General features: G+C 41.1%; 1 protein-coding gene across 3 annotated transcripts; it reads left to right on the forward strand.

Annotated features, from left to right (window-relative positions):
* The first annotated feature begins 477 nt into the window (after nucleotides 1-477).
* On the forward strand, nucleotides 478-27510 carry PITRM1 (pitrilysin metallopeptidase 1). 3 transcript variants are annotated; one of them, XM_066200384.1, is made up of 27 exons: nucleotides 478-548; nucleotides 709-811; nucleotides 1611-1717; nucleotides 2267-2418; nucleotides 2837-2951; nucleotides 3063-3159; nucleotides 3559-3719; nucleotides 4964-5090; nucleotides 5746-5834; nucleotides 6359-6487; nucleotides 8248-8361; nucleotides 8743-8839; nucleotides 12566-12700; nucleotides 14627-14765; nucleotides 16181-16297; nucleotides 17387-17519; nucleotides 18201-18321; nucleotides 19100-19176; nucleotides 19476-19641; nucleotides 19765-19865; nucleotides 20822-20942; nucleotides 21727-21798; nucleotides 22856-22968; nucleotides 23433-23558; nucleotides 24765-24910; nucleotides 26490-26592; nucleotides 27077-27510. In XM_066200384.1, exons 1-27 carry the CDS (start codon nucleotides 511-513, stop codon nucleotides 27168-27170), a joined length of 3093 nt encoding a protein of 1030 aa, XP_066056481.1. In that variant the 5' UTR covers nucleotides 478-510; the 3' UTR covers nucleotides 27171-27510. The 3 variants fall into 3 exon arrangements, with proteins under 3 accessions (XP_066056481.1, XP_066056490.1, XP_066056498.1); XM_066200393.1 differs by having other exon boundaries at nucleotides 21727-21792; XM_066200401.1 differs by lacking the exons at nucleotides 478-548; nucleotides 709-811; nucleotides 1611-1717; ... (1 more) ...; nucleotides 2837-2951; nucleotides 3063-3159 and adding an exon at nucleotides 3418-3463 and having other exon boundaries at nucleotides 3563-3719.
* Nucleotides 27511-27961: the final 451 nt, after the last annotated feature.

A 27961-nucleotide genomic window follows, 5' to 3' on the forward strand; every position in this document is an offset into this window, starting at 1 on the left:
TTACCTCCCCACTCACTGCTGCTTGCCCGTTTTCCTCACCAAGTCTTCGCATTAACATATCGATGCACTGGCAAAGGCATGGGCGAGCAGCGATGGAGCCCTTGGAACACACTGATCTCTTTTGTTTTGCTGTTTTCTTTAATTTGGAAAAGCAAACAATAGACTCTGCTCAAAGGTCGCTCCTTTCACAACCCACGGAGCTTTTCGATTTTCCTGAGAACTTCGCGAACAACGCAAAGGCATTTCCAAGAGACTGCCCTGTCATCCCAGGCGAACGCTCCCCCAGACGGCAAACAGAGCAGTGGAAACCAGACCCCGAAGGCCAGTCGCCGAGTCCCCGCAGCCCGGCTGCCGGGCGCTGGGGCCGGGCGCGGAGCGGCTCGGGGCGGGCGGAGCTGCGGGGCGCCGCCAATGCGGGCGGGGCGGCGGCGCCTGCGCCGGTGTGCGCTGCGCTGCGCTCCGCTGTGCGGCCCGGCCCGGCCCGGCCCGGCCCGCCTGGCCCGCTCAGCCATGTGGAGCCGCTACCGAGCGCTGCTGGGCCGCGGCCGGTGAGCCGGCGGGAGCGGGCGGGACCCTCGCCCTGCGCCGCCCCGGTCCCCGGCCGAGGGACGCGGAGCTCCGGGCCCAGGGCCCTGCTCCCCGGGCCGGCGTCGGTCGCGGCACCGCCGGCTGGAGCGCGTTCGTTTAGAGGGAATGGTGTCGTTTCAGGTCCCTGAGCCGGAGGGCGTGGAGGTGGAAGAGCGCTGCCGCGAATGAGAGAGCGCTGCGGTACCGGGTGGGCGAGCAGATCCACGGCTTCACCGTGGAGCAGGTGAGCGTCGCCCGCCGCCGGCGTTTCCTCTGTTTGTGTTCATAAACTTGGAAGGCAGCTGGGGGAGGCCCGGCGTCTGCGCATTAAATACTTGCTTTGCGTGGTCAGTCATAAAAATGACTCGGGGGTTCCTTCTCTGTAAACAAGTACTTCAGGTGCCATTAATACATATTCTTGTAGGGGACTAATTCTGGAGTAAAAAATGCACCCCACGAGCTTGTGTGTCTGCCGCAGATGTGACCATTCAGTGGGGCCTTCTAAAAGTCCTGGCAGATAACAGAACTCCAGTGTGTGAGTGTGATAAACACATTCAAGTAATATTTTATTTCCTAAGGTACTTAGAATACCTCCGTTGGAAACCTGCTGTGGAAATATGTTGAACTTCTTTCTACTTTTTTTAAAGGAAAAAAGCAGGAGTAGTGAGTAAATGTTATTTGTGAAAAGTGATTGCTAGTGACAGAGCTAGTGGTAGAACAGAGTCCTTGCTTTTTCTATATCTGCCCCAGCACTGACCTTTGAATATATGTCTTTTCTTCTAGTATTTCTGATTGAATTTTTATCTGTACCATAAGAGTATGGTTCTTTTGTGGTAGTATATTTTCATTGGGTTGTAAATTTCATTTAAGTTTTATTTTCCATTTGCATAATTATTTTTCTCCCTCAAACCACAGGAGCAAAAATTTAATACTGTATAAGCTGGTATTATATATAGGACCAACAAACTGATTCCTGTATCATGCACAGTTTATTTAACCTAGTTGAAGTCACACTGCAATACAGATGTGTTCTTCCAATGCAGGTGACAGCTGTTCCTGAGCTGTTCCTGACTGCAGTGAAGCTTAGTCACGATGGTACAGGAGCCAGGTATTTACATGTGGCTCGGGAGGACTCCAATAATCTGTTCAGGTAAGTCATTATTATAGGTATTACACATTCAATCTCCGCGTCACCTTGTGTTTTTTCAGTTGTAATCCAGCATCATGGCTGCATTATTCTGTGATAACAGGGAGGACAGTAGTTCCTTTATAGGGCTTCTTAGAATTTTTCAGGTTGGAACAGATACCATGAACTCAGTTGTTTCAGTCTGCTGCTCAAAACAGGGTCAGTGTTTAATTGAGGTCCAGTTCCTGCCTTGCAGACTCGCAAAGACAGAGATTATGCAGCCATAACCTTCCATTAGGTTTTTTATTTGAGCCTTTTGGGTATAAAGAAATGTGTTTACTCATGTGCAGATAACTTCTACACTAGCTCCAGAAATAGAACTGCAGAGGCTGCACACCCTCTGTAAAAGATGGCTGAGCACTCAGGAGCCTGAAGAACTCAATCTCTGCATCCTGTGTGTGCCATGTTTGCTGTTAGGCAGTGATGATGCTCCCATAAATCACAGGTGCTGGTAGGGCTGGCTGGACTTCTCCTCCCAAATGACTGCATCCCTCTGCATGCTCTCTCTTGCAGTATCCAATTCCGAACCACTCCAATGGACAGCACCGGAGTCCCACACATTCTGGAGCACACGGTGCTGTGTGGTTCCCAAAAGTATCCCTGCAGAGATCCCTTCTTTAAAATGTTAAACAGGTCACTCTCTACTTTTATGAATGCATTCACAGGTAAGCCCAAAGGAAATAATACCACTTGAAATGCATGAGGTTTCATTGCAGTAGAGCTGTCTGTTGGCTCTCCTTAATTTGGCTTTGGGGAGCCATTGTTATTGGGTGTGAATGTTGTGAGATATTAAAAAGCTAACAAGGCAAGACAGCAAAATAAGTCTTGTTCATTTGTCAAAGTCCCAGTAGAGCTGGAGCTTTGTAGTATACAAAAATGCATTTAATTATTTATATGGATATATGGCTAAAGCAAAGTTTTCATGGTAATATAGCTGCAGTGTTAAATACATGTATTCCTCAGCAAAAATACATTTCTTCTCTTCCAGTTATTTATGTGGATGAGAAATTTAAAATCAGCAATGGCAAAATGCGTCTTAGACTTTCTAAAATTCCAATTATTTTTACATTTATTTATATGCAGCTAGTGATTACACACTCTATCCATTTTCAACACAAAATCCCAAGGACTTTCAGAACCTCCTGTCAGTGTATTTGGATGCAGCTTTCTTTCCATGTTTACGTCAGCTAGATTTCTGGTAAGACAGTTTGATATGTATGCAAACTTTAAATTAAAAAAAAAAAAAAAAGCCCCCTCCCCCAAATCAACAAAACCTTCAAACTCTCAACACTTGTTACTAATTTTTCAGGCAAGAAGGTTGGAGGTTAGAACATGAGAACCCAGCTGATCCTCAGACACCTCTAGTCTTCAAAGGAGTTGTTTTTAATGAAATGAAAGGGGCATTTGTAAGTTTTGTGCATGTTTGGTTTAAGTTCTTACAGATGGTGAAGTAGCTTCAGCTGTAGGTTATCAATGGCATTATTGCACCAGAGATTCCCATTCCTCCTTTTGACAATTTAAGTCTTCAGTAAAGTCAACACTGTTGCATAGATTTTTTTTTTTTTTAAATTAGCCTGTCAAAAGTTTGTTTGTGTATAGAAAGGCACCTTGTTAATTGATTTTATTGTGAAATACTCCCTTACATTAATATGGAAACATAGCTAGTTTTATTAAAGTACATGGGACTGCATGCTTGTGTGGGGAAGTTCTGTAAGTTAAAGCTCTGAGATCTTATTATTGAGCAGCTTTTGTCTTTAAAATGTGTTTTGATGGCCTTTGCTGAAATGTGGTTTTTTCCTATTAAGACAGATAATGAGAGGATATTTGCACAGCACCTGCAGAACAAAATCCTTCCTGATCACACTTATGGTGTAATTTCTGGTGGAGACCCATTGTGTATTCCTGACCTTACATGGGAGCAGCTTAAGCAGTTCCATGCCACACATTATCATCCAAGCAATTCCAGGTATGTGAGATTGGTGACTAACTTCTAAGTTATTTGGGTGAGCGCTTGCTTTGTATTTTTGTGAGAAGAAAACCAGAAGCACAGTGTTTTTATCCATGTGGCCAGCAACAGAGATAACCTGTGCCCTACAGCAGCTAAGAACGGTGTGGAAGCAAGGATTTTTTTTCTAGAAAGAGCAGAGAAGAGTGAATTGAAAGCAGGAAAGAAAGGAGGCTGAACTTCTCAGCTATGTCTGTTTGCCTGACCATGTGGATGTGTTTTGGGGATTGATTGACCTGAACTCATATGAGCTGGGGGGGAAGGGAGCATACTAGTAAATATTTAGCAGCAATGTTAGGAAGTTAAGATAGAAGTAGCACAGATGAGTCTCAGGGCTCTTGTCCTCTTTGAAGTAACACAGATTCAGTTAGAAGTTACAAATGATTGATTTAATTTCCTCCTGCATCACATACTACTGCAGTGAGTTCTAAATAATGGATAGTCATTTGATTCAGGTACTGATTTGGTTGGTATTAATAAGGTATTTAAACTGGAAGTCAATTTGAAAGTTACATGCAGGAAAATAATTCTGTCTTCTGTACAGATTTTGTGGCCAATCTGTTATTCTGCTTAATTCACTTGTGGAACATCAGCTTGTGTCATGACAGGGAATTTACAATCCATAGATTTTTCTCATCATCCCAAGTGTTCTGCTGTACTGGTGTTGAGATTTTAATCAGGGGATGAGATTCACCTGAGGCATAGCTTGTGTTCATATTTGGTCCAGTGGAAGTCATTTAGGGGTGGGAATGTGTTTGGTGGATTGACCCATGGAGCACAGCCACGTTTTATAGACGGACAAAACCTAGGACAGGGATCATTGTATTATACACGAAAGTGTGAGGACCATAAGAATTTTGTTATCTGAAACTAAAGAGCACTGGGTTTCTGGCTTCAATTACTAATATTTCTTATCTGGAATGTTGTATATTCCTGCAGCTGTACAATTTTGAACATAATAAAACTGAATGTAGTGAAAATAATAAGGTGTTTCGTGGCCCACAAGCTGAGAAATGTGGATTTTTATCAAGAGATCTGTGAATTTTATCTATGTTACATAGGTTGAAGACCCACCAAACTATTTTCTGCTCCAGATGTAACAGAATTGCTGGAAAGCACATGAAATTCAGAGTATAGTACAAGTAGCTACTGTAAATTTCATATTAAATCAAATTCTTAATCCCAATATTTTATTTGAAATGCAGATTTTTCACTTATGGTAATTTTCCACTGGAGCAACATCTGAAGCAAATACATGAGGAAGCGTTGGTCAAATTTGAAAGAATTGAATCAAATACTGACATCCCAAAACAGAAACTCTGGGAAAAGCCTGTAAGTAAAACCAACAAACAAACAAACACCACTAAACCCAACCTCCCCCAGGTTAATATTTAAACCTAACCTCCTGGAGTTACTCTTTTGTTTGGAATTGTGTAAATGAGCTGAAGTATTTTTATTTTGGTTACATGGGGGACAAACTACACTTACTTTTGAGTTTCAGTAATGTAATGATTGCCTGCAGTTGTTTGTTTTTCTTATTTCCAATTTTCAAGTCCCTTGCCGTTTGAAGCTCTGAAGCACTTATTAGTGGAAAGCATTTAGGGCTAATGCTGATACTTAGTGTCAGGAAATATGCTTTCTTATGGTGTCAAAAATAATTTTCACGTTCTCTTCCTCCCTCCTCCTCCTTTTCCTCCCTCGGTTGCCCAGAAGTGTAAATATTTCTTCTAAAAACAGCTTAGATTGTTATTTATGGCCAGACTTTCTTCAGCCTCTCCTGTATTGTCCACTTCTAAAAATTGAGATGCCATGCACATTTTTAATATAACGTGTGTTTGTTTATTTGCTCATGGATCTTGAATTTACTCATGAGCCTCTCTAAAATTATTTTAAATAATTGGAAAGATGATGCTGTGAAGATGCAAGTAATTTTTTGTTTGTAACTTCTGCTCTGAGTTTAGTGGGGGTCATTTATTGTGCTTTACAGAGAGAACACAGGGTAACATGTGGCTTAGACTCCTTTGCTGCTGATCCTTCCAAGCAGACCACGGTCAGTGTCAGCTACTTGTTGACAGAGTAAGTATATCAAAATGAAATTCTGAATAAAAGGTTCATTTTAGATCTTTTGGCAAGGTGCAGGCATGTTTCTTGTCCCCAGTCCCTCTTGATAAATGTCATCTCTAAAGAAAATAATGCCATTGGAAAATAAGTCAGTCCTGCTTTAGTAAATGAAAGTGTAATTGCTGAATAATTAGCTTTAGCAAGTAGACACAAGAAAAATCAAGTGTTGCTTTACAGAACTGTTCAGTGGATGAGACATTTGAAAGCATTATCTTCCTTTTAATTCCCATGTGCCAGCTCTTCTCTATGACCCTCCTACTAACTTATCCCCCCTTGCAGCGCAATTTAAATTGCTTTCCTGGTAGTTACAACAAGTGAAAGATGCAAAGCCCCCGTTTCCCGAAGGTCTGATGCAGGGCTCACAGCTGACAGTTATTTCTCCCTTGCCGCCTCTGCCTTTGTTTTCTAGTTCTTTTGAAATGGACTCAGTGATGCTGGGTGTCACATACGGTTTTTAAGTACTAATACTTTTTCTTCAGTATTACAGACACTTTTGAAACGTTCACCTTAAGCCTGTTGTCTTCACTGTTGGTTGATGGGCCGAATTCTCCTTTTTACAAAGCCTTAATTGAGTCTGGTGTTGGTATGGATTTTTCTCCTGATGTTGGGTAAGTTGCAATTCACATTTCATCACTGTGAGCCATGTTAGAAAAACTAAAAAGCAATTTTAAGTTGGAAGAATTAATCTCTTATACAGGCAATTTACACCAGAGTAATCTTACTTTAATATTAAAACATTGTAAGAGTTTCTCCTGGTGAACTGTAAAGCATTCTCAGATGTAACATTTGGCTCATCAAAGTACTTGGATAGAAGCTATATTGGTTTAATCAAAGTTGTATTGTTCACAGTTTATGAACCATAAAAATGTATAGATGGAATAAAGTATGGAATACCTTCAGTGCCTTAATTTACCTGGGTTTTTCATCCTGGACATTTAAGTATTACTCAGAAGTGTTTGTGAGCTCTTCTCTGTAACCATGTTGCTTTTATTGCTTTAAGTCTGTGGTTTTGAAGTAGGTAGGTTTGTGACAAATGTGCCTTTGTGCAATCAGGTGCTGTTAACTTGCCATCACCTCAGTACAAAAGGATGTTTCCGCTGACACTTGCTCCAACGGGAACTCTCAGTCCTTGGTTCCAGCTGCAGCTCCCAGCCCATCTCCTGAGCGCGCTGTGGGTGCACTGTCTGCACTGAGCTTGGACTCAGCTGCTCATCACATTTTGCCTTTTTTGTCAGCACAGAGAAGGAAGTGCTTTCCAGGCGTGATTCATCTGACTGATTCCTAGACTTGAGGATGACAAAAATCATGCCTTTTTCTCCAGTGACTCCCTCAGGTGTTTGAATGCAAAACCTTATTATGCTCACCCATGAATTTAATGTCTTACTCTGCCTGGCTTGACCTGTCTCTGCATGAAGTAACTGGCTTCATGCAAGTCCTGGGCCTTGTCGACATCTTAATATTCGAGAGCATGGCAGTAGAAATCAGTCTTAAGACATTGAAGTAAGGTTGTTATATTTTTTGTCAGCTGCTCCCTTTCCAGGTTGGCTGGATTGATATGGAGTTGCACTGTTCGGTGAGCTGGCTTTCATTTGCCTTAGTGACTGTAGTGATGAATCTACAAGAAAAAGGTTGAGTCCAGAAATGAGCATTGCAGAATCCAGTGCCTGAGCCTTCCATTGAATTCTTTTTGTGTTTTTTAGGCGTGTAATGGTAGTTGTTTATGAATGCCTGAGCACCTATTGCTTTTTGTTTGTTGGCTTTGGTTTGAACTGCTAGGTGTTCTGTATTTCTTCAAGTGCCAATATGTCTCTTTAAAGATGACCTCTGTGATAAACCCTGCCTAACAGCTTGGACAAAGTTGTCTGTACTGTTAAATTTTTTTTTTTAAGACAGTTGATAACAATTGCAGCAAACATGGGAAACTTCACCTTAACCACTTACTATACAAATACTGCTTTAGAAATATTCCGCTCACCTGCTTAAGTTGAATGTATGTGTTTGGTGTTACATGCAGCTAAATTTTCACCTTAAAAAGGGAGACTTCTTTACCTGAAAGAAATTACAGGTGAATGGGAAGATTAACAGCAAATACTGGCTTTACATCTGTAGCTGTTTTTCTTTCTCTAAAACTGTATGCGGTAGGTTTTCTTAACAGTGGCTACTACTACTGAAATAGAACTAAAAATGCTTTTAAGTTCCATTTCTTTCCTCTTTGGTAATGACTTTACTTCCTATCTAGCTTTTAAAATCTTGTGTGTTTGTATATGTGGAAACAACGGGTGTTTTTTCCCTTCTCTTGCCCTTGTTGTCAACCTTAATGCTTAAGTTGTAGTACCTGTCATAACAGTTGGTTATGTTTTACTCTTAGGTTTAATGGCTCAACAAGAGAAGCTTATTTCAGTGTGGGTCTACAGGGTATTGCTGAAAGAGACATTGTTACTGTGAAACAGATAATTGATAACACAGTTGATGAAGTTATTGAGTAAGTAATGCTAAATTTTTAAGAATACTTTGTTAATATAATAATATGTAAACATGTAATAATACAGAGTTATGTGTAATAACATGCATTAAAATTCTAGTTATATTACAATAAAGGCACCAAAGCAGAAGTAATATTTCTGCTACTTCCTGTATTGTAGCTTGTTCTCATTAGTGTAACCTTCAGGAGTTTAATGATGTTAGTTCAGTTTCTCTAAATGACACAACATGATTAGATTATTTCACATCAATTTTAATTCAGTGTGAAAGATGTTATGTTGTAATGCTTCCTTTATCGATCTAATAATTCATTTTCATAACTTCACTTTAAGTGATCAGTGTTAATGGATATGATTTCCTTTTCTCTCACCCCTTCCCAAAGGAAAGGATTTGAGGAAGATAGGATTGAAGCTCTACTTCACAAAATTGAAATACAGTTGAAACATCAATCTACAAGTTTTGGACTTGCCCTGACATCTGTAAGTCTGTGTGTGTGGTTTTTTTTAGAACAGTTATAAAAAACCTGCTGCCTGTGTCTTTATAAAATACATTTTGTCGGGTCCTGATGTATAAAACTTTCCACTTAAGGGCTCTTCCTTTGTTCTGTTGTGTACATCTTTCTTCTTTCTTTTCAGTAGCTGTCAGACTGTTTGTGGACTTCCACTGTATATGAGTTAATCAGGCAGTGAGCCTGTTGTCTTTGCCTGCATAGCAGCTTTGATTGTAGTAGCACTGGTTACTTCTGTGAGGGGCGTATCATACTGGCTCTGGGAGCTGTATGTTTTGGCTGGATGCCTGTGTATTTTCTAAAAGCCAAATAGAAGGACTGTATTTTTCTATGGACTTTAGGATTGTACTGCTGTAAGTTAATTTGTAGATTCACAAGGGAAAATGTACACCAATGTGATTCTTGGCCTCTTAATACCAAACTGTTACAGAAAATCCATTCCACAGCAGAATGTTGTGTCTTGAAGCAGTCTGCAAGTCATCTTATATTTGGAATGAGTGAGGTGCAGTATTTGCAGTCACTGTGGAAATCAGGGTCTCCTGCAGCCACTCATTCTTTAATCTGCTCTGTTCCTTTCAACTGGGCACCAACTTCAGTTCCTCAGTGGCTCTTTTGCCTTCTGTCTCTCAGGTGATGTATTTTCTTTGCATGAGCAGGTTTTCATTCCTAGATATACACAGAAGAAAGAAGCAGAGCCCTGGATTAACAGGACATTTGTAAATGGGAGAGCACAAACAAAAGCTGTTTCAAATCAGATTGCCATGCAGCCAAATAGGCAAATTGTGGATATTAAAGTGTCTGTCGTGTTTCATGGTAAATCTGGCAAAATATGCCTGATTTTAATAGTCAGTACTTTAAGGCACGTCTTCATATGTTGTGAGTAATTCTGTCTGATGAAATATTTATGCATAAAACTTTATCCCTCAACATTTTTAAGTCTTGAAATTGATTCAACTGCTGTGCCTTCATTCTAAAAAAGAAAACTCTTGAGTATTTCTTGCATTTAAAGACCAATCTTGCAGCATTTAGTGTTAATTGTCCCATAGAGGAGAGTTATGTGTCAGTTTGTTTCTGTGAAGTCATATTTTAGAAGTTGGCTTTGAAGTTGGCTTTTACCACCCTCATAGTAAAGAATTTCTTCTTTATGTCCAATCTAAATCTGCCCTCTTTCCTTTAAAACCATTGCTGCTTATTCTACCTGTATGGGATGTGTCTGTCTTCTTACAAGCCCTCTTCATATATTGAAAGGCCACAGTGAGGTCTCTCCAAAGCCCCTTCCTTTCCAGGCTGAGCAGCCTCAAATCTCTCAGCCTTTGTAGGGGAGGTGTTCCAGCACTTTGGTCATTTTTGTGGTCCTCCTCTGGTCTACTCTAACAGGTAGATGTCTGTCTTGCACTTCAGGCCCCAGAGCTGGATGTGGTACTTCACATGGGGTCTAATGGGAGTGAGGAAAAGGGTAGCATCACCTCCCTTACCCTGCTGGCCCTGATTCTTTTGATGCATCCCAGGATACAATTGGCTCTCTGGGCTGGGAACACACCTTGTGGTCTCAGTTCCAGTTTCTCATCTACCATTGTCCCCAAGCCCTTCTCTGCAGGTCTGCTTTCAAACCTTAAATGACTAAACTTGTACTGATTATTGGTCATTGCCCCAGCCCCAATGCAGGACCTTGCACTTGGCCTTGTTTGAACTTCATAGGGTTCACATAGGTGCACTCCTCAAGCCTGTCCAGGTCCCTCTGGATGGCAGTCCTTCCCTCCAGAGTGTCCACCCCTCCTTTCAGCTTGGTGTCATCTGCAAACCTGCTGCCAGTGCCCTCAGTGCCACTGGCTGTGTAATTAATAAAGGTGTTGAATAGTGTCGGACCCAGTACAGACCCCTGAGGGACAGGCAGTGCTTCTTACTGATATCCCCTTGGATCAGCTGGCCATTGGACTGCAACTGCTTGCATGTCACCATCCAGCCAATTCCTTATCCATCCATCAAATCCATAGCTTTCCAATCTAATGATAAAAGATGTTGCGTGGGACTGTCAAAGGTCCTGTGAAAGTCAAGGCAGGTGACGTCAGTTTTGAAATTAGGAAAAAGCTGTTACAGGAAGGTGGTCACACATTGGAACAAGCTTTCCCGGGTGGCTGGAATAGAGTGGCTGTGTTCTGGGTTTGTGCTGATAACCGGGATGTTTTCATTATTGCTCAGTGTTGGCACAGTGTCAGGGCCTTCTCTGCCTGTCCCCCCACCCCACCTGCCAGGAGGCTGGTGATGGGCAAGGAGCTGGGAGGGGACACCAGGGGACAGCTGACCCCAAATGACCCAAGGGTTATCCCACCCCATGCTCAGCAGTAAGAGCGGAAGAAAGAAGAAAGGAAGGGATGTTTGGAGTGGTGGTGTTTGTTTTCCCAAGTCACCAGTGTGTGTGATGGAGCCCTGCTGTCCTCGGGATGGTGAACATCTGCCTGCCTGTGGAAAGCAGGGAATGAATTCCTTGGCTTGCTCTGTTTGCACCCAGCTTTTGCTTTACCTGTTAAACTACATTTATTTCAGCACATGAGCTCCTTTACTTTCACCCTTCTGATCCTCCCTCCACATCCTGCTGTGAGGGGCAGAGTAAGTGGATGTGTGGAGCTGAGCTGCCAGCCAGGGATCAGCCCTGACACCAAAGAAGTGGTCATGGCCCCAAGCCTGTCAGTGTTCAAAAACTGCTTGGACAATGCTCTTAGATACATGGTTAAACTTTAAGGCTGCCTACTGAGAACCAGGACTGAACCCCACAGCAGCCTGTAAGGAGTAATTTCTAAGTAAGGAGTGACTACTTTTATTTCAAGAGAATTAGCTCAAGCGTGTTCTAAAAGAATACTATGCTTTGTATCATATTAGGGAATTTCCACAGAATAGATAGAAATAGTTATTACTGAAAAATGCTGAAGGCTTATGAACCTGCTTGTAATTAAAGAGGTAAGAAAAGAGAAGGTGGATTTGACAGTTATGGTGCATTTGTTCTCTATATAAAGCCTTTAAAAGGCTTTTTTTTTAATATGTGTCTTGGGATTTTTATACTTTGCTCTGGTTTTGTTTTTTTCCCCATTCGCACAGAGTAAAAATGGAAAAACTTTTGGTATCTCACACTTGTGGTGTTTTGGAGAACTTTCAATAGCAACTTGAGCAAACTCAAATTAGAAAATAAAAGAAATATCCTGGAGATATTTCTGGTTATTTAGTATTTCTCCAAAGTCTCATCTAAATTACATACTTTGCATGTTTGAGTCACCTTCCTATAAATCATTTTATCTAGTTGATACTAAACTGTAGTGTGTATGTACTACTTTGTCTTTATCACCTGTTCCTGTTTTCCTTCTTTCTTGAGCTGAAAAATTAATTTATTGTGAGGGACTAAAGAGTATTACAGTATATTTCCAGATATGCATAGCTGTGCAAAAAAAAAAAAAGACTAGTAATTTAAGAAATGGTAGTTTGGTATGGTGAAATTAAAGGCAAAAATGGAGAGAACAGGGGATAGATGATGATGGAATATAATCTTTATCTGAACAATATTTTTCCCCCTACAGATACATTAGGAGTACTCATTCTGTGTCTGCTATTCAAGTATAAGTGTTAAGGTGGTTTGGAACACGGATGTTGTCAGTTAGAGAAATGCAGATGGATTGTCCTGCTTACCTAATTATTCTTTCCCATTCAGTACATAGCCTCGTGCTGGAATCAAGATGGGGATCCAGTGGAGCTTCTGAAGATTGCAGATAAAGTCTCTCAGTTCAGGCAGTGTCTTAAAGAAAATCCCAGATTTCTTCAGGAAAAAGTTAAAACATATTTCAAGGTAGGCAAACTTGCAGAAAATTATCTTGTATTAATTTTTAAATAACAGTTTTGTATTTGAAGTTAAACTGAAGGCTCATTTTTTTGTCACCATATTGCCTGTTTCCAGGTGTAGATTGAACAGCAACATACTCAAATGAAACATGTTGATTTTAATGGTTTGTGTTTCGACTTTTCAGAGAGGAAAAAAAAATCTGGCTGGTCATTTGGAACCACATTTAATAGAACACTGATGAAATGCTAATGTTTCACCAAACTGTGATTCACATAGAAGGGCACATCTTATTCCTGATAAGTTCAGATGTGAACAGAGAATTTTGGACCTAGTTATGTGTTCCTTAGTATTGACATAGCAAGGTGTATCTCCTTTTCCTTGCAAAGGATTTGGTTACAAGGGAGATTGTGTTGGTGTTCCTCATGTTCATTGAACTGCTGTCTGAATTTTGCTGTCAGTGCCAATTACCTTCTGCTCTTTCTCTTCTTTTCCTCACCATATGTTCTTCTGGAGTTTTTGCAGAAATAAAAAATAAGCCGTAAAGGCATTATAATGTTGAATAGTTCTGAAGCCCTGAATTAGTTAATTCCAGGGGAAAAAAAAAATCCAGTGACAGCAATGCAAAAGTGGTGTGGGTTTTTTGTGGGGTTTGTTTGTTTTGTTGGCTTTGTTTTGTTTGTTTGCTTTTTTCTGAGATTTTTGTTTGGGTTTTTCTTTTTTTCCTAGTTAACTTGTTGGTTTTGAAAGGCAGATTTATTATAAGTAACTGTCACCCTGATTGGAGTAAATCTTGATTCTAATATACTCAAAAGCAACAAGAGGCGGTGGCATCAGTTGGAATCAGTTTTCCTAAGAACATTTACTAGTGTCTGGAGGTAGTAGGGAGCTGTGTAGGGAAGAAATACAGGTGCAGTATTTTTGTGAATGTCCTTTATTGTGCAGTTCTGTTGAGGGGGCTGAGGCAAAGGCACATCTCAGTAGGAAATGATGAAAATAGTTGGATGTTCTTACATCATAGGATTATGCACTGTTGTACCTTGTGCTGGGAAATTATTAAAGCAGGCAGGCGGGGAGTAAGGGAGAGAATGCCACTGACCCTATCCATTTTACTATGGCTGGTTAATTTTGCATTTCCCACTTTTTTACTCTGCAGTCAGGTTTCTGTAGTCGTTTCACACAAGGCACGAGGGAGATAAACTCATAAAACGGAATCTGATTACCTTGTCCCAAATTATTGGTGTCTATCAGTGCCAAATGTTGCTGTTTGACTCCTGCATTGAAATGGGCATTTTTTGAGGTCACTGTCTTTTGACTTTCCTATTATGGAAAATGGAAGCTGCTTGAGTAATTTTGATATTGAAATTCCACAGTCTGGTATGAACAAAGAAGAATTCAACAGCAGTTAGGACACTTGCATAATGCCTGGAGTTCTGTGGCAGCAAGGCTGATGTGTAAAGCATTTCTGAGCAGGATAAGGCATGCACATTCTACATCATATGGGATCTCTGTGCACTCAAGCTTGGGCAGGTTGAAAGAGGTGTTGAATCAAACCGTCCTGCATTTAACTGAATTGCCCCATCTCAAACACCCTCCAGATAAAACTTAGAGCATGTAGCTCTATAGTGTTATGTACAGTTGTTTGACCTGGATTTAATTAAACTAATGAGTACTGTGTGCTGTTGAGAGATTCTGACTCTAGACTGAAACTTAGCAGAAGGCTGTTGGTGCTTGTCCTTGTGGTGAGCAGCCTCTTCCCCCATAGTGTCTTGTGCTGTATGAAACCAAGGGTTCAGTCTGTGTGGTTGGGATACTTTTGATAACATGCAAACCAAATGGTGCACAAGCTGTTTATCTGTTGCTAATGGAGCAGTAATCTGAGGCAATGAAGTTGCCCTCAGACTTAATGCTTTGTTTTGCGATATATTTCTGCAGGATAATCCCCACAAATTGACTCTGTCAATGAGTCCAGAGGAAGACTACCATGACAAACAAGCTAAAATGGAAGCAGAAAAGCTGGAAAAAAAGGTCAATGCACTTTCTGAAGAAGAAAAAACACAAATATTTGAAAAAGGTTGACTTGCTTTTTCACATTTTTATTTGTATAACAGTTTTTTAGCTGTTCTTCTGTAGAATATCTTAAATTCTCAGGTACTCTCCAGCATTTGCTCTGTAAAGGATGGGGTGTTTTTGTTGCAAATTTGTGTATATTTGTTACAGGGCTATGCAGTGCAGTGCTTACACTACAGTTTGTGGTTGTATATTCTGTTAGTTTTAACACTCAAAAATAGAATAATCAATATCTTCATTAGGGCAGAAGAAAGGAAAATGTTTTAAAATACCAATCTGTTTATTCTTTCCCATGTTAACTTGCATTGAGTGGAGAATGAATTCACAGAATCTCAGAAGGGGTCAGATTGGCAGGGACTGCTGTGGATCATCTGGGCCGGCCTCCCTGCTCAGGGAGGGACATCTTAAAGCATGTGGCACAGGATTGCATCCAGGGGGTTCTGGAATATCTCCAGTGAGGGAGACTCCACATCCTCTGTGGGCAGTCTCTTCTGTGCTTGGTCACTGCACAATAAAGAAGTTTTTCCTCATGTTCAGTTGGAATTTTTTGTGCATCAGTTTCTGCCCATTGCCTCTTGTCCTGCTCAGCACCACCAGGCAGAGCCTGGTTCCATCGTCTGGGCACCCTCTCTTCAGATACTTACATATCATGTACCTTGAAGCTGTTTATTTATGAGCCTGAGGTCTGCTCCATGCTCCTGCAAAACTTACATTTTATAATTATTAAATTTCTTGTATTTTCTGGTTAAAAGCCAACGGTAAAAGTAATGCTGGGTTTAACTTATTCTGGAGAATAACTTACGCTTAAAAACCGTGGGCAGTCATCTAATTTTGTTAAAGCGGTGTCTAGTCACAGAAATCCTCAAAAAATGTGGCATTAATCTTCTGAAGCTTTGGTGTGTGACAGGAGATAGGGAAGCACGAAATCAGAGGAGGTTTTCTACTTACAGAGATAAATTGGAGAGTACTCAGAGGTGACCAGCTAGTGTCTGAAAGTCTGAAATGTGAAAGTAATCACAACAATTTAGCTGCATCAGTGTTCTGCCAGAGCACTTGAGTAAGAGCTGGAGTGGATGGGGTTAGAAAGAAGCTGCTTATCTGCCAGGTCTGGGTCGATGCCTGCAGAACTGAGTGACAGGACAGACTGGCAGATGTCACTTAAAGATTAAATTACATGTCACTGTAAACACGTTGTGAAGAGGGGATGAGAAAGAGAATCTAACAAAAGTGTTCTCTTTGCTGTTGTTACATGATAATCTGCAGAATTTGCTTTAGTAAAGTATTTGCAAAATAGCCAATAGAAGACTCCAAACTTGACTCTTGAGTTTTTCTGGTCTGCATCATCTCAGTAGGTTTTAGGTCTTGACAGCACTTTCGCTACAAGCTGAAAATGACAATTTGATATTCTCTCCTTACTAGGTTTGGAATTAATTGCTCTTCAAAGCAAACCTCAGGATACCTCTTGTCTCCCAGCTTTAAAAGTGTCTGACATTGAGCCCAAAATCCCCTTCACTGTGCTGGAGACAACACTCACAGGTTGGTGTCACCACTGTCTCGTGTCCCAAAGAGCAGCGCTGTTGGGTCCTTCCCTGGCTGCTGGCCTAGCTGTGGCCCCTTGCCCAGCACAGGGACTGGCTTTGTGGCCCACAGTTGTGCTCTTTTCCCTCCACTTCAGCCCAGCACCTCTGGGCACACACGGCAGTGGATCCGCAGAGCCGTGGCCTCTGAGGGGCCACAGAGAACAGCCTCCAGGCCTCCCCAGGGCTGGCAGGAGCTCCTGATGGCAGCTCCCTGCTGCAGGCACGCTCCCACCTTGCCCTGCAGTCAGAGGAGTCTTTGCCTGGCACATTCAGTGCACTTTCCAAAGGCTTACCCAGGTTGCAGAGCCCTTGGCAGCTGGGGCAGCAAGCCTTCCTTGCTGCTGTCCCTCCCTACCTGTTTTTTACCCGAGCAGGACATTCAGGAGCCATGGGAAAAAAAGTAAGTTACTGTCATTCCTCATAACCTAAGTGCAGGTTTTTCCTTGCTTTGCTAGTTGGTTCTCCAGGGACTGCTAGGAGATGGTAGACCTGAATTCTGTTACAGTTATGTCAAAATTTTGCAGGTAAATACTGTTCTGTAGTCTATTTCTAACAGACGAATCTTCTTCAAAAATTACCAGCAAATGTTAAGACTGTATAATTTTGATGCAAAAAATGCCCTGGTTTTGTGAAAATTCTAATGTCTATATTTTAATGGCCTGGCTTAGGAAGAGTGTACAGTACAAGAAGCTGCTTTCCTCAGTTTTTAAAGGGGTGAAGGCAAAAATAAGGAGGAGAAACTCTTTGACTTGTTTAGGAACAAGTTACTACTTCTTTTGTTTGAATGTTGTCTCTAAAATTCCTCTGATAGAAGAATTCTCTAATCAGATTGTCCAGATGTCCATTACCTTACCATAGGCAGAAACAGAAAAACCCCTTTGGTCCAGCATTCAGTATAGTGTGCAAAATTTAAACAGGAAGTGGCTCTGAAACACCAGCAGGAAATAATTCTTAATGAGAGATTCTTGTAAGAAATCATTTTACTTTTCTGTGTTTGTAGTAGGAAGCTGCTGGTTATTCTTTGCTGTTGTTTGTTTATCCCCAGCTGATGAAATTCCTGTCCAGTACTGTGCTCAGCCGACCAATGGGGTGGTGTATTTCCGAGCTGTTTCCAGCCTGAACACGCTTCCTGAGGAGCTCAAGCCATATGTGCCACTCTTCTGCAACGTCATTACCAAGTGAGAGAGTGACTTTCTTAGAAGCTGAAGCAACAGGCTGTAACACAGCTTGCCAAAATACTAATACTGCCTTTAATAATTCCAGCATCTGTTCTTACTGTAAAAGGGAAAGGCTGATAAGTTGGTTTCCTGCAGAAAACTGTCTTATTTCCCAGTGTTGCCAAGTTGTTTCCCCTTCTGCAAAAAGTCTCTGCATTGCCTTTTTCCCAGTGTCAACACAAGCGTTCCCTCAACAGGTCGGAAAATTTCTATAAATGAGAAATAGCCTAGCAGAGATTAAAGTTTTCACTTAAATAGACTTTTGGTGCAATTTTGCCACGTCAGGACAGAAAGAGTAACCCCACCACAGGGGAAAGAGGAGCGCAGAGCTGAGCAAGTGATCTGGGCTGGGAGGAATATGTTATTATTGATAAGAACAACTGATGTGATGTTTTTAATGTAGTTCTTACGGATGCTGGTAGCAAGCCTGCACATAAAGCATGGTTTTTAATACAGCGTTTTAAATTAGCTGATGCTTTACTTGAAAAGCTTGGGGAAGCTTTTATAAGGCATGAGGTATTATGTTTGTTTGACAATGCCCCAAATTCATATTATCTTAAGTAGACTACTTTACAAATGCTATATGGATTTTGGTTTTGGCATACACTGAAAAGGGGAACAAATCTCTCTTGTTTTTTACAGGATGGGATGTGGAGCCCTGGATTACAGGGAACAAGCCCAGAAAATAGAGCTAAAAACAGGTGGTATGTCTGTCAGCCCACATATCATTTCAGATGATTCACACCTGGATGTCTATGAGCAGGTAAATTAATCGTACGTAACCTTGCAGATGTTACACTTGCAGTAAGAGTTCTGTAGCTGAGGGACAGTCAGGGCTTCCGGGTAGAGGGTCAAGCTAATGTGCATTGTAAACTTCATGTATGAAAGGACTCTTGCCTCTCTTGTAAGATATAATTTAGATAAAAACAGTAACTTAGTGTTTTGTGTTAGAGGAGTGCTTGATGTGGGTGTTCTGTCTAAGGCAGTGCTTCACTAGCATCTGTCACCATATTTTTGAGTGCTCCAAAATACTTTGGAAGCAGAGGGTAGGGGCCATAATGGTGTGGTGTTACACACAGAGATTGCTGTTAACGTGTGATGTCAGTGTTGGCAGCATCATTAGATCTGTGTGTTGGGCATATCAGTTCTGGCAATATTTCTGGAGATTTCTGCAAACTTGCTGGGGGTCTGCCCTCTGTGGATCCTGGAGTTAAATTAAGGGAATTCCCTTGGAGAAAGGTGCACCCCAGAACAAAACTTGTATTTCATGGGAAAAAATTGGAAATTTTGTGTCTGAACTGCTGCCTGCTGTTGAGAAGAAACTGAGGAATTACCAGGCTTGCTTAGCAAGAAGAGCAATCACATTTCATGTCTGCTCTGATTTCAGTAGCACAGCCTGCATTAGAGTGATTTTGTGATGTGTAGCATTAGCTTGGCATCATTGCATCACTTCATGAAAAGTTACTGTGCATTTCTTGGGCCATTGCTGTGGTTGTCTTGTGTGAAGGGTTTTTTGTGTTTTGTTTATTTCTTTCCTTCAGGGTGTGCTCTTTTCATCTCTGTGCTTGGATAGAAATCTGCCAGACATGATGAATTTATGGAGTGAAATATTTAACAAGTACAGTACATTGGGTTTTGTTTGTTTGTGGGCTTGCATGTGTTTTGGGGTTCTCTTTTTCACTCTTTCCCCAACCATTCTCCTCTTCTTAGAGATCCTACTTTGGGATTTATTTCCGTAATTCTATCTTTGATGTCCTTCTAAACTTACGCATTGCATCAAAAGCATGACTATATAGTGGATTAAATGGACAATCAACAGTTTAAAAGCACTTTGTTGAACTTGGGATGGTGAATGTTTCAGTAAAATATATTTCATTGGTGTCCTTTTGCATGAGACCTGCTTGTATTCCTTTTCAGCCCAAGATTTGAGGAGGAAGAACATTTCAGAGTGCTAGTTAAGAAGACTGCCCAGGAGCTGTCAAATGGCATTCCAGATTGTGGGCATTTGTATGCCTCTATTAGAGCCAGCAAAAACCTTACACCTTCTGGAGAGCTGCAGGAAATGTTCAGTGGGATGGATCAGGTGAGAAGTTAATAATGCCCTTCAGCAAGGCCCAAATCCTTGACTGTGGAGTTACAGGCTGGTTTATGTTAATTCTTCCTGTTGATTTAACCTGTGGTCTTTCTGCCATCCCTTCCTGCACAGGTGAAGTTGATGAAGAGAATAGCAGAAATGCCTGATATTAAACCAATACTACGCAAACTACCGCGCATTAAGAAGTATTTATTGAATAGTGACAACATCAGGTGAGCTAAAAAGAAAAGGGGCATTTTGGTTAAAGAGAGTTTATGGCCTGTGGATATGCTTTTCTCTGTGCACTTCATGGTGTACTGGGGTTTTATGAAATGGGACGTCTGCGGAAAAACTACAGAAATGTTCATTTAAATCCCCCTTGCTTACAGAGGTAGCTCATTTTGTTCAGTTTTTAAATGGAATGAGAAATTTAAAGCAAATTTTATAGGTAACAGTTGTACCCAAAGCTTGTAAGTGACCTGTATGATTGTACAGAAATAGTCAAAAATCTACCTTTTATTTTTCCCTTAAAGGTGCCCATTAGACAGGTACTGATACGTTGTTTTGTAACAGTCAAATTTGGTTTGGTTTGGATTTTTGTTTCTCTCCTAAAAGGAAAGCAGTGACATTCTGAAACTTGCTTTATGCATATATTGGAAAAAGTAAAGAGAGCTTTACTCTCTTAAACATTAGGGTGTTTAATGTCAGATGCATTAGTTCCAAAAATAGATCCATTTGAAGTGACATAAGTTGCAAAGTTTTGTTTTTTAAAGCATGAAATGATAAATGAAATTACGTAAATATCTGTAGTGTTCAGAACCACGTTAGGGCTGCCTGTAAGGAGAAGATACAGAGGGCATTATTTTCCTTCAGAGACATATTTATTTGCAAAACTGAATTAGTTCTGTGTTGTGCACAGAAGTGGTTTGACAGCTACTGCTCAATTATTGGTCTGAAAGTGTTCTGGGTCAAGCAGAAGAACAGCAATTGGACTGTAATTTTTTTTTTTTAAATCAGATGCTAGTTTGAGTATTATGCCTTTCTCTCTCTTAATGATTACCTGGGATCATTGACCTAGCATTCTCATGATTTAATAGAAAATGTTTAGAAAGACAAAGTGATAAAAATTATAAAAGACTCTATGAAAAGACAAAACCATATTTAAAAACTTGATATATATTTTTGACAGATGTTCCGTGAATGCAGCACCTCAGCAGATACCAGAAGCATCTAAAGAAGTAGAAAACTTTCTAAGGGGCATAGCCAGAAGTAAAAAAGAGAGAAAACCTGTTCGTCCACATGTGATTGAGGTGAGAAATTGTCATTTGTCATTAGGGCATCAAATACAGTTGACTCGATCATGTCAATACCATTGTGCAATCAGGAACAATTTGAACTCAGATATTGCGTCCATGTAAAGATGTCTGAAGAAATCTGCCAGACATCTCTGTGATCAGTTGTTCTGTGTTTTGCCATGGAGTGTCCTCACTGCAGCACAGTGGACAATAGAAATGCAGTTGATCAGCTGTTAAGCCTCACCCTGGGGTTACTGCTTTGGCGTGGGGCGTGGAAGAAGAATTTCTTCCTTTCCCTGTTGCATAAAACTAATTCTTTTTTAGCTGAGCTTTACTTGAAACGTTGGCCAAAAGCAAATAGGGCATGATGTGCAGTTCCTCTGTTGCATATGAGTTTGTTTTGTTGTCAGGGTGTTCAGGACATTTGGCACAAAATATGCTTGATTCAGTGGTGTTGACAAAGGATCTGCTCTGTCACTGTGCAGATCTGTCTTAATTTCTGATGAAACTGGAATAAGCTCCCAGTTCCTTACCCATGGGTGAAATGATAGTTTGTAACTTTATGGGCCTCATTTAATCTGGGTCTTGGTGTTTCTCAGTGCTGGATTACTCTTGGAAGAAAATTAATTTGGCATTTGTTTAAGAAATATAAAGAAGTAATTGAGTACCTTGCTTATGTTTGTGAAGGCATGGTTTGATGATTACCTTAAAGAGGTTTGAGTGGAAGGGGTTGCATTTGTAGTAGTCTTGGTCTAAATTGTTAAATCATCTTTTAATATGAGGACTGTCTCTCTTGTAGAAATCTTCAGAAGTGAAACCTGTGGGATGTGAAATGGTTACTGGTTTGCAGATCACAAGGAAGTTGGTTAGTGTAAGTACATTATTTCTGGGGGATATTGGTATTACAGGGCTGTTACTGATGGTAATGGTTCATCTTAAGCTGTTAAAGAAGCACAGCACTGAAACATAATTCATGCCCTCCAGTTCCACAACTAACATCAAACTTAATCACTTCCACTTAGTCCCTTCCTTTCCTTGGTCTCCTCCCTAAATGATTCTGTGAATGACACCTGACAGAGGAGAATTAGTAAAAATTAGATGAAAATGAAGATCTGTATTTGGCTACAGGAATGAAAAGCATACCCTGAACTCTCCTTTTAGAAGAGAGGGGCAGGGAGAGCCCAGCCCAGTGTTGTAAATACACTGCTCTGCTTCACCCAGCCAGAGTTGTGTGAGGATCTGGGAATGGGGTTTCTGAATTTAAGAAAGGATGGGGAGTTCTGAAATAGCAGCACTGAGGTGTGTAAGGATCTGCTTATGGTTAAGGGAGCTCACAAGCAGATGTCTGTGTGAAAGGGGCAAAGGAGTGAGCTCTGCAGAGGCCCAGAGACATGAGGAGGACTGGAAGTTTGGAAGTGAGGTTGTAAGGAAGAATTGAGTCTGTTGCAGGGGCTTGTTGAGCAGGAATTTATACTACAGCAGCAGTTATAAATAGTTAACTTTTTTTGTGGGTAGACAGTTTCTGACTCTGTTTTCAGTGTTTAGAATGGATGGATTGGGACATGATGTGGTGACGTGTGACACAAATGGAGAGTTACAAACACGTGTTTCAATCAAAGTAAATCTGTGGCTATATCCTAGCTCCTTGGTAGTGATTCAAAATCTGCAGAACTGAGAAGGGGGGGGTGCAGGGATGGGCAGCTGATGGATGGTGTCCCTCTCCTTTAGTTTTCCAAGGCAATTCTTTGTACTGGATTGCTGATACAGGTACAAGCAAAATGTCACTGGTTGCAGAGTAGGGTAAGTGGCAGCTTTAGCATTTGTGTCTGTATGTTTAGCAGAATTTCCTAGTTCTCAGAAAAAGTGAGTTCTCAGATGGATAAATTGTCTCCACTGCTAACTGTGACAATAATGTGTTCATCTCCTAGGATCCTACTTTCAAGCCATGCCAGATGAGGACCCATTTTGTACTTCCCTTCCCAGTGAACTATATTGGGGAATGCGTTCGAACGGTTCCCTACACGGCTGCAGACTATGCCAGGTGGGGAGCAGAACATAAGGGAGCTTCTCTGTGCACTGCACAGCACAAAATGGAAATGGTTGGGCTGACTGCAGAAAATAGTAGTGATAGAAAATGATTTGCAGTGCATTTGTTACAGTCTTTCCAAGCAACTGTTGCATGGCTGTGCCCAGAGCACCCCTGTAAATGCTGAGATTAAGTAATGAGGAGCTGCTCTCCCCTACCTTGGAATAAACAGCCGTGCCTACTTGGACCTGTCCTGATTGACAGTCCTGTTGCATGTGACAAAGCTCAGTGCCCTTTGCACAGTGATGTGACACTATTCAGCTGTTACTAAATACTGAGTATTGCTGCTGTAACTGTCATAGTTTACAAGAAGCAGTGCATTGCCAGTGGGGATCTGGGTGAGCTTCAGGGGCCGTTGACACTGTTACTCTTGCACAGTTCACTTCACATCTTCCCTGCTTCTGTTTCTCTCATTTCAGCCTTCGAATTCTCGCACGGTTGATGACAGCTAAGTTCTTACACACAGAGATCAGAGAGAAAGGAGGGGCTTATGGTGGAGGTGCTAAACTTAGTCCCAATGGCATATTCACATTCTACTCCTACAGGTAAACAGCCTTTCTTTCCTCTTGGTGGCTGAGGGGACCACTGACTGCATTTGGCTCTGTCTTATTTTTGACTTCATTTAGCAGTCTTGCAAGAAGTGAAATAAAAGGGATGAAATTAAGTGAGTGATTCATTGCTGATGAAGTTAGATTGCCTAATAAAACCATCCTTGCTTTCTCTTGTTTGTGTCCTTGGGAAAGCTTCATTTATCTTTGGTGGTAGCAACCACTGCTGCACCTCTGCACTTCGGTGTTTACCGTCTCAGTATCAGATTTATGTGTAACTGGCTTTCACTTGTTTCTGGGTTAAGGAGGCCCTAAAAAAGGAATTCAAGACTACTCTAAATTTGAGACCACGGAGTAGAATGGTGATGTTCCCTAAGGTCCTGAGTTTGAAAATGTGCAGCTTCCTTAAAGCAACTGGCTGAAATCATCAGAGATTCAGCAGAAAACATTGCTGGTGATGAGCTAGAACTGCTTTCTCTTTCTTTTCTATTCCTCTCTTTTGCCAGTCCAGAACAGTTACCTTGTATTTGGCTTACCAGGGCATTTTCAGATGAAATTTGAACTGGAGGTATTATAATTGTAATCCCCCCTAGAAATGTTGTGTGGATGGAGTCCTGGCTTCAGTTGTTTTCCTAGCCCAAAGGCAGCCTGGCACAGTGCTTGGTCAGGGATCCTAACTGAGCTTTGAGCAGCCTGGCCTTTCTGTGAAGCTTCAACAAGGTAGGACTTGTCCTGGTAGTCCTTAACTTGCCAGTAGTAGTTAACCTGTGGCACCTGTTATACAGAAAGTAAAAACAGGTGTGGCAAGAAAAGCAGCTGAGAGAAGATAGGGCATATCATAAATATCCCTGGTGTGGGCAGTAATGGCAGTGGTGCTTTTGGGGCCCACTGACCTGCTTTTATTACACCACTTCTCTCTACACTGTCTTGGAACTACTTTTAGGCAGCTGAACTTGTGTACCTGTGTATCTAAAACTGTAAATCTGCTTGGTTTGTAACACCACTTTCTTCTGGAAAAGAAACACAAAACCAAACCCCAAAACACCTTTTTGTACAAAAAAGGGAAGTTTAAAATTTGTTTTCACCCGTGTATGTTTGTGTGATGCATAGTAAATTACAAATGAAGTGAGAACAAAGGAATTGCAGTTTTTCATTTTGTAAGAACTGATGTAAGCAATTTTTATGTTTCCTTTTTCTTCTAAGAGACCCAAATTCTTTAGCCACTTTGAAAGCATTTGAAAAAGCAGTGGAATGGGCCAAATCTGGAGAATTCACACAGCAAGATATTGACGAAGCTAAACTAGCAGTGTTTGCTGCTGTGGATGCACCAATAGCTCCTTCAGACAAAGGTACATTCTCATCATCCTCCCAGGGCATTTGCTTTTTAATTTAGGCTTAAAGGGAAGAAAATAGTTTGCTAAACTGTGTCAGATGATAAAATTTGTGTTTGGCAGCTGAGGGGTAATGGCAGTTTCAGTGAATCCATCGGTTTCTGTTGCTCCCTTTCAGAAACGCCACATCCACGCAGGCTCTGCTTAAGTTTTGTGTTCATACTGCTCCTCTATGTCGAATGGAGGTAGATTGAGGAAATTATTTTAGGTTTGGAGAGCAGACAAATGAAAAGAAATCCTGGTCCTCTGCTTAAAAATGAGCCGAGGGATTACGTTCCTGACTCAAACTGGCACATTGACTGTGAATGTCACTAGCCCTTTTTGCATATGTTCTCTGAAGAAGTTAAAGCACAGAAGGCTGGCTGCTGGGGTGGAGGGTGTTAGCTTCTTTGCAGATCTGCACTCATGATTCATTGGTAGTCTCTTTTCAGTTTACTGACACGTAGCTTTGCTGTCCTCACTTCCCTCCCCCCTCCCTTGTTCTCAGCTGAATTTCAAGCCAAAACTTGCCCAGTTAAAATACGTTTCCTTCCTATACACAAAGGAATTGCAAGGCTAAGATTAGTGGTATTTTAAAATGTGCTTGTATTAACACTAACTTTCTAAACAAGAACATTTCAAGTTAAGCTTTTACCTGTCAGAATCTGGTTTTGGTCTGGGCAGTTAGAAAGCAATCAGTGTGAGGTGCAGAAGAGTGCAGTGCCTGCATGTTGGGTGTTGATGTCAAGAAGGGATGACGAACCTTCTTTGGCATTTGAACACAGATCTTAACAGAGCACTGAATAGGAGAGCTCTGTTCCAGAGGCCTGGGAAATGGTGCAAGAACGCCTGTCCCTTCATGCTCTTGAGTCACTGAGCCCTACCAGATGGATGTGAAAACCTTACCTGGCTGGGAAGTCAGCCCTGCCTTGGGCAGGAGGTTGGACTAGTTGACTCAAATCCTCCCAGCCACCTTTATTTCCCTATGGTTATTTGGCTGACAAAAAGCTTTTCTGTGAGTATTTTGGAGTTCTTTGGTTGTTCAAGGAGTAATATTTAGTATTAAAACGCTGTGGGCAAGTACTCCCAACAAAACATTAAAGCACTTTTCTGCAGATTGCTGTGTGTGTAGTACAGAAATCTGAGCAAACCTTCATGTCACAGATACATCAAAACGGATTGAAAATAAAAAATAGTTCTAAAAATAGAAGCTTCATGAAATGAAGTTTGTTTTAAAAGTTGTTAGAACTGACACTCTTCAGAATGAATTATGTCTTAAGTTTCCTGGACCACCGTTATGTTCAAATTTTTGACAGACTAAATCATTTTCTAAAATAGATTTTTTTTTTTTCCTAAATAGAAAACTGTTACTAGCTCACCCTGGTTTTAACTTAGGATGCTTGATTCAGTTGGATATTCTCTCAGAATGATGGTTTCATGGTAGTCTCTGTTCCTTCCCAGCACACATTCCTATTGTAGTTTGCTCTCATTCCTGCATGTGGCTGTGACGGATTCCAGTGCACCAGAGCAGTGTGTGGTTTTGTTTTCTTTTCCCTAGGAATGGGTCATTTCTTATATGGGATTTCAGATGAAATGAAGCAGTCGCACAGAGAACAACTTTTTGCTGTCAACAGTGATAACCTGGTTGATGTATCAAACAAGTAAGCCTGTGCTCAGTTGTCATATTTAAGTTACTGGATTTCTTCCCTCTTTTGTACTACTTTCACTATTTTCTTCTGTAACCTAGAAAAGAATATGTTAATTATATCCTGCTTATTATTGCATGTTTAGCACATACAACTCCCTCCTACACTCTGAGTTTGTGGGAGATTAGGTTTGATTTACTTTTGAAAGGCCCAGAAACTATCTGGGTAGACTATATGCGTAGGCGCGGGTAGAGACTATATGAGCTGGTTCTACTCCACTTGTAGCATTTTGTGTCTGACTTCTCTTCCAATGTGGATGTAAGAATTAGACTATTGCCAAGTTCAGGGTTAAGGAGAGACTGTCGTGATTGAGCAAAACGCAAGGTGTATGTAGCAAAGGACACTTCCTGAGACCGGAGCATTTTTAACTTCTATAGCAGAGCTGTGGTTAACTGAGTGTAGCAGTTTCTCACTTGTTTGTGGTTTGTTTTTTTTCAAGGTACCTTGCAGTTGGGAAGAGCACTCGTGGTCAAGCTATACTTGGCCCAGAAAATGCAGATATCACCAAAGATCCCTCATGGGTCAAACGATGACTTTGCAGCTGAACATCCACAGAAAACAAGCCAATCTGTGTGACTACAGCATTAGGGGTTTTTAGTAACTTCTGGCAGTGCTATGGTCCAACTGAAATACTCATTGCTGTTTTTCAACAGTGTTCACCAAACCAGTTAGAAGCTCCCCTTCGCAAAATAACGATGTGAAATTTTTTCTAACCATACAGTATTTGAGAGCAAGAATTACATGCTCTACATGGCAAAGACAGACTTTAATCTTTTAGTGAAGCCTCAGTCCTCCAATCACACATGAGTACTATATAAATGAAATATTTTTGTATATGTAAAACTCTAGTATTAAATGGTGTTTTGTTTGAAACCATGTCTGCTGTTTGCTATAAAAAGAGCTGTCTCTCATACTGACAGATTTCATTCTGTGGTGTGGTAATTCCAGCTGCCTTTGCATCAGCCACCTCCAGGCTGAGCAGCGTGACAGTAAATTCCACCAAGCTGAGTGCGCAGTGCAGTGCAGTGGGCGAATCCCTAATCAGTCAGGGGAGTCTGTTTTGTATAAAGTTCAGTTTAGCTTGACAGTTTGGGCAACGTTCAGTCAGATTTCAGTATGCCATCTAGTATTTACCTTACTGTCTAGGTCCAGTTAACATAAACTGGCACAAGAAAACATTTTTGGCTGTTTGTCAGCCTCATTACTCTTTTTTATCAATATTGGGGGTGTTCATAATCTTAAGCTGTGAGATAAAGGAAACATGAAGCAAGGGCCAGGTTACACCCTTAGGAATCTCAGGTTGCTAACACTGCTCCTCCCCACT

This window comes from Chamaea fasciata, unplaced genomic scaffold (assembly GCF_029207755.1).
Source record: "Chamaea fasciata isolate MVZ Bird 193981 ecotype frontalis unplaced genomic scaffold, bChaFas1.0.hap1 SCAF_1, whole genome shotgun sequence".
Taxonomy (NCBI): domain Eukaryota; kingdom Metazoa; phylum Chordata; class Aves; order Passeriformes; family Sylviidae; genus Chamaea; species Chamaea fasciata.